Source organism: Salvia hispanica, chromosome 5 (genome assembly GCF_029641045.1).
Source record: "Salvia hispanica isolate PSC_SH4W2 chromosome 5, Shi_PSC_v1, whole genome shotgun sequence".
Lineage (NCBI taxonomy): Eukaryota > Viridiplantae > Streptophyta > Magnoliopsida > Lamiales > Lamiaceae > Salvia > Salvia hispanica.
In genome coordinates, this window is record NC_142696.1 from 26,933,829 (window position 1) to 26,941,104 (window position 7,276).

Below are 7,276 nucleotides of genomic sequence, written 5' to 3' on the forward strand. Positions count from 1 at the left end.
CTATCCTTGTCGCCGTCCTCCGATGTGTATGCTTTTAAGAGCGTCCACAAAAGAGAGCCTCCTTTTATCCTTACAATATTCATTTTTATTATTCTTTTCCTATCTATATAGTTTGCAATTATAAATATATATTCACTGTGTCATGGCCTAAGTGATATATTTCTATTTCTATTTCTATTTTTGGGATATGAATTTAGATAGTGGTATTAAGTGAATTAATTATAAACTAAAGTAACAAAAAGACATGTGGAACAAAGAGAAAAAACAAATGAATTACCTGATAGCATAATATAATCATAAGAACAATAAAACAATCATAACAAAAGCATGAACTATATCGAAAAACTAAACATTTTATTACAATATCTTTATTGCAACTTATAACAAGTTTCATTATTTTTCATCTCGCTCATATTTTTATTTTATTTAAGTTATAATACAAGTCATAGATATTACGTATGATGATAGTATATAGGAGTATTTATTATGGGTTGGCTTCATTTTGCATGTAGGCTAATGCTTCTTGTGCAGTATAGCAGCACCTCCTACAACCGCCACCGCGCCCTCAACATCCATAACGGTAGCCTCTTCACCATCCACCGCCACGACCACCTCCGCCCCATCCACCGCCACGACCACCTCCGCCCCATCCGCCGCCACGACCACCTCCGCCCCAGCCACCGCCACGACCACCTCCACCCCATCCACCTCCGCCCCATCCGCCACCACGACCACCTCCACCCCATCCACCGCCACGACCGCCTCCTCCCCAGCGACCACCGTTGTAGCCTCCCCAGCCTCCTGGCCCACCCCATCCAAAGCCGCCATTATACTTCTGGTCATCTACATGATTTGCTTCAGTGTCGGCTTGATTGACTTCATCACCTACATTTTCATCACATATACAGTTGATATAACTCAAGATATATAAAAATATTTGTAAATTATCAGTGGTGACTTGAACTAACCTTTGATCTCGTTTTTAGACGAATCGTCCCCTGCAACCAAAGAAAAAAGAAGAAGGATGCTGAAGATTACTAAAGCTACGGTTTTCATTTTCTCAAACTGGTTTAGAAAATTTCAAGTTTTTTTTTTTCTTTCTGTGAGAACTATAGTGTTTGGTCACATCTACTTATAGGGGATATTGGATTGAAGATGCGTTATAGGAGTCAGAAACAAACAATCTTGTATTCAAAAGCGTTTATTGGGTTTGTTACCATTAATACAATATGGTTTGCAGTTGAGAGTTTTGGATAATTTCATGATGTTTTAGACTCATATAGTAATAAAATACATATATAAATAAATTAACTGAAAACTCCTTTTATGATATCATAGGACTTGTTGGCAATTCAATTTAACATGTTGCATGCTAGGCACGTCAAATAATTCACGTAATAGGCATATAAAACCCAAGAACATGAATTCTACGTAGAGAAATTTATACCTTCAAGATTCTCCAAATAATCAAAATTGCTTGCTAATTCTTTACGTGATGATCTTTAGAACTCAACCGCGTATTTTGTGTCTCTTTCTCAAACTTCAATTATGATCTTAGAGTGGGCTAAAGCTTATAAAAATTATTTAGGTCCTAAATAGAGAAGATCCTACTGGAAATAGGAGAAAAAATTCGCATATCACCTAACGTGCGCGCGTTAAGAGTTTTGTGTGCTCTTATCTCTCATCTACTTGCATATTTCAAAGTTATATTGGGGTTAGATCAGGGGTTATGTGAACCAAACTGTATTCTTGTATAACGTTATTTTACTGCCCTTGTTAGTGTGAATTACGCACTCATTTTAATGTATTATAGGGGGAAAGGGCTAGAGCTTGAATATGAATAGAAGAAAGGAATAAGTATATAGCTTGGAAACAAAGAATATCAGAATGTAAATAGCAATCGGCTTTACAAGGATGATTTCCAAATGACCTCAAAAGAAAACCATTATATCATCTTCGAAAGAGCTACACATGGGTACCTCGCACGCTTCGATCAGAGTCCAGTAGAGCAATTTCCAACCGGCCCACGTGATATGGCTCGCACCTACTCACCTCAGAAACACCGGCAAACTGTCTAAGAAAGATTGGAGAGGATGTAAACCGCATGCTAATTTCATGTCTATAGTCCTTCTGTGACGACGAATCACCACAACCACAATAGGCCAGAACAACCATGGATCAAACTAAATACAGATGGGGCTTTCAAACAGTTAACAAGACAATTGAGTGGCGGAGGAATAATTATGAACTCGGAAGGGGAGCTAATGCGAGCCTTCAACATGCCTCCCACTGCAACATCAAGTATGGAGGTTGATTGCTCGTGGCAAGAGAGTTGATGAGAGAATTAGTATGTGAGATTAGATGTTTTGTTTTTAGCCAAAAAAACAATGACTCAAATACCTTAGGACAACCCAAAATGAAATATGACTCAAGTAATTTGGCACGGAGGGAGTATGTATGACTGTATATGATCTTTAACATTTATGGTTTCAAATTATGCTCATATTTGAAATTTTATAGAAAAGACAACATATTTTGTTTTTTTGAAATATTGAAAACTCTTTAAACTAAAAAAAAATTCATTATATAATACTCCCTCCGTCCCCAGCACATACACTTTGGGTTCGACACGGATTTTAATGCAAAACTAGTATCACACCTGTGCGATGCACGAACCAATTGGTTTTCTATATACATTTATGAAATGAAAAATAATATAATTATATGAAGTTCTAAATTAAAATAAGTATACAATAATAATTTATTTAAAAAACTTTTTCACCTCTATTACAAAAAGTTCAACCACAAACATGTCGAATACACTTTATTGTTCAATGAAAGAAAACAAAAAATTATTGATATATGCGATGGAGCATGATTAACGTGTGCAAAACCAAGTTAAAATATCAAAATTACATGTTTCAATTTATTTAATAAATTTATTATTAAAGAGAATTTTATACTTTAGATACATAAATTTTATGTTTAATAATATAAATATTGTATGTATTCTGATTTTTTATATTTCACGACAATTTTGATTAAATCAGTGTATTCAATTATAACAATGGTGGGACATTTAAACTCAAAATACGATTTGGACATATGTTGAATTTTAGTATTTTCACATCAAAATAAAAACTTTTTTTTTTTTTATAAATTTAATTCAAATTAAAGGAAGATTCTTTTTCTTACATATATACTCATTAATACATCTCTAAAATGTAAAATTGACGGTTGGGATTGTTGAATTTAGTCTAATGTATGAAAATAATTACAACACTAATATGCCCTGTAATATTTTTGAGAATTTTCTATACATGTTTATAACGATAGATTGAAATTAAAGTCTAGGAAAAACATTATAATTGAAAATCTATTTGGAGATTTTGTTTATAAGACCAATTATTATTACTATTATCGGTCTAAATAACAAAAAAAATCAATAAATACCTTCCATGATTATGTGATGAAATTCTGAATACAATGTCATCAAAATAATCTATAAATATATATTAAAAGATATCTAAAAATCAACATTATAATCAACAACAAATATAATATGATAGCATGCTGATCAAAACATAAAATTGCATATAGTGATGGACAAATTACCGATAGCAAAAAATAATGAACAATCAAGCCAATTAGTAAATGAACAAATCAAGAAATTAACCAATTATTATTCCTATTGGTCTAAACACTGAAAAATAATTAATATGAAATATCTTTATTTGGTCCTTCCATAATCATTGGCAACGATTCTGTGATTAAACATCGAGTATATATCATCAAAATACTCTATAAAATATTAAGAAAAGATACCAAAAATATAAAATAATCAATAGTAAATATATTATAATAACATAATAATCAAAAATAAAAATACATAAAATGCTATGCGAATTAAGAATAGCAAAAAAAATACTACATATTGAATGGATAAATAGATAATTCCTTCAAAATGATTTTGAAGGTCTTGGCCAAAAATGCTACTACAATACAATACTCATTTTCTTTGTTTGGTGCCTTTTCTCAAACCTCCCGAGGTATACACACACATATATATAATGTTTACAACTTTGAATCATGAAAAGAACATAAATGAAAATATAATGATAATAATGGAAAATAGAATTCACCCTCCTCAACTTCTTGTAACCGCCAAAAACTTTTAAATTTTTATATTCATAATGATGAATTTGCCACCACCCCACTTTCTTATGCATTAAAGATTGAAAATTTAATACTATAAAATTGTGTTTGGGGTAAAATTATAACGGAGTAACTACTCCTAGTCTACTACTAAGAATTATTATTAGTTTTGATATAGTATTAAATAAAATTGTAACGTAGTAATTTATTATGTTTGAATTGTATGCTTATTGTGCTTGAATTATATAGTGAGCTCAAAATTTATAAATATTTAAATTTATATCTTGAATTCATATATATTCAAATCAAGGCCAAAACTCGTCTTTTATATATGTATAGATTGGTAAAGTAAGAGAGAGGTAGAGAGAAAAAGTAAATAAAGTATAGTTAGTGGAGAATGAGTCTAAACTCATTAGAGAGAGTAAAATTTCCAAAATTAGAAAGTGGATATTCTTGTGGGACGGACTAAAAAGGAAAGAGTGCATTGAGAGGTCGGACTGAGAGCACAGTACGTATCAATTAATTCATAATCCGCAGGTCAAGGAAATTTACTAGACAGCAAGATCTAGGAACTCAATAACCAGAAGATCACGGTCGTTGGACTCACCTTCAGCCCACGGTCAAAGAAAATAATACTTCAACCCACTACACTGTAACTAGCATAGAGAAGCAAGGGTCGAACCCACAGAGACAAATAGGACGCGAGTGAGAGTTAAGAGGACTTTGGACTGGGTTGGGTGCTGCCACACCAAAAACTTGATGCACTATTTATTAGCACTAAAAATACCTGCAAGCATACATGGTATATCTAGTATAGCTAAAGGTCAGTACCGGGATATCGAACACAGGGAATAAGATTGCAACTGACTACCATATACTAAGCATCACATACTATCTAGAGACACAGAGTTTTTGGTTTGATTTTATAAACTAGACATAAAATAAATAAACAAATAACAAGAAACATAAAAACATATGATACAAAGCAGGCTAATGATGTAAAATTTTAGGATCCAAAACACAATCGACCTCCTTGAATTACGGTCTCTAGAGTTATTAAGTCGGTCACTTAACTAGATTAAACCCCCTCCCGAGGTGAGAAATCCGTAGATTAGGTGTAATAATTGAAGTCCCCTTCTAATTCTTAGACCTAACTCCAAAAAGGTTGCAAGACCAATTACCTCACATGAAACCTCAACTCTCTCGAGTTCTATTGAATTAAAGTGTGAATTATCCCTCGTCCAAGTCAATTATTTCGTCTCCCGAGCACTCTAATCAACTCTAGCATGTATTCAAAAGGTAGCTAATCAATTGAATATAAAAGGCACAAGGATAAATCAAATAACTGCAAGAGCTAACAAGGAAAATCCATTGAATATCTTCACCAAAAAAATCCACAAAAGATGTTCTATTCATAGACAAGTAAAAACTACAAATAAAGTACGAGACATGGAAGAAATTGATAAAACCCAAGGTTGAATCTTCAATCTCCAGTCTTCTCTCGATAAAACCCAATGTTGAATCTTCAATCTTCAGTCTTCTTTTGCCTGGATCTGCAGAGCTCCGCTCCAATGGAAGATGGATGATTATATGTGTGGATTGTGGGATGGAAGAAGGTAGAGAGGGAGAAGGATTGGAGGCTCTGAGATGGAGAATATAAATTAAGTTAAGAGGTATTTATAGGGTGGAAAAATGTTTAGCTTGATAATTTTCGTGCCCTAGAATAATTGGGAGAGATTGGGCTTCACAATATAATAATTTCTTTTCTTCCGTGAATTTCCGTCTAAATTCCCGTGAGCTTTGACTGCACTGCGCAACGTTCGTAGAATAGACATAACTTTCTCCACAGAACTTCGATTGAGACGTGCGAGATATCCACGCGAAGCTCTTTCAAAGACAAAGAGAATGGTATGAACTAAGCACTGATTGGACTTCAAAATCACTGGCAGAATGGGCTCGAACAGAGGCTGCTGCACCTTGGCCTTTTTGCACCTTTTTTTCTATCTTTTTCTATCATATATCAACAAACACATTAAAAATACCAAATGTATAACATATGCAATTTAAGAACATAATTTTCATGATTGACATTTAAAACGAGTCAAATCTAGTCCTTAATACCATGCAAAATCCGTATTTGTCAACTCCGGATCTAAGCCATCCACAACAAACCATAGCAAATTTCATCTCCGATCACTCCGATCTAACCAAATCCAACCGATCAACTACAATTCCGACACAATCCAACTTCAACAAAACAAATCAAGTGCGAAAAGCATCCAAAGTAAAACAACAATCAATGCAAATATAAGTCGAAAACAGAATATGAACTTCCATAGCTAAATGATTCGGAATTCAACAAGGTTTCAGCAACAAAATAAACGTTGAGCTTCAAACAGCGAAGACTCGGGGAAATTCAGAGCAGAAATGAAAACAAAAGCAGTAAATTGTTTCTACGCCTCATGTGGAGACGGTGGTACACAACAGCAACTCAAAAAACGAACCCCAATCCCATGAATTTCCGATATCCCCAAAGTGTGTGTAGAAGTGTGTGAAAGTGAGCTAAGAGCAAAATTGAGAGTGATGATTTTTGTGTGTTGCGTGCTCTTTATTTATAGATGTGGAGATGATCTTCTAGAATCTTCTTGAATTCCCTTCTTTGCCCTCCATCTAGCATTCTCCTCCGTCTGACAATCTTTTTTTTTCTTTTCTGCTCACTTCCTCGCCAAACTCCTTCACTAGGTGATTTTCTTTCTTCCTTCCTGGATCTGGTGATTTCTTCTACACACCTGACTCAAAAGTTATGTTAGACCCAGAAATTCATTGAATTTAACCCCATAACCAATGCATGGAATTGGTCTTATCATACTGCCCACACTTAAACCATACTTGTCCTCAAGTATAAAGACAAGAAAAAGAACTAAGATGAATTTCAATGCATGGTTACTTATGACCGACCCTAAAGACACTTAGACTCCTATACTTAGACACAGAGAAAACACATAAAAAAAAAAAAAAACATATATGCATGAACTAGCTCAAATTTTTAAGCAGCCGTCCCCACAAGCTTAAGGTCAATCCGATAGTCTACATTCTCCAAAAACTCCCCTTCCCTTCGTCC

General features: G+C 33.9%; 1 protein-coding gene across 1 annotated transcript; it reads right to left on the reverse strand.

Annotated features, from left to right (window-relative positions):
• Positions 1-333: 333 nt before the first annotated feature.
• On the reverse strand, positions 334-1,119 carry LOC125189594 (uncharacterized). The gene is made up of 2 exons (XM_048086856.2): positions 969-1,119; positions 334-885 (listed from the first exon to the last, which is right to left on the reverse strand). Exons 1-2 carry the CDS (start codon positions 1,054-1,056, stop codon positions 590-592), a joined length of 384 nt encoding a protein of 127 aa, XP_047942813.1. The 5' UTR covers positions 1,057-1,119; the 3' UTR covers positions 334-589.
• Positions 1,120-7,276: the final 6,157 nt, after the last annotated feature.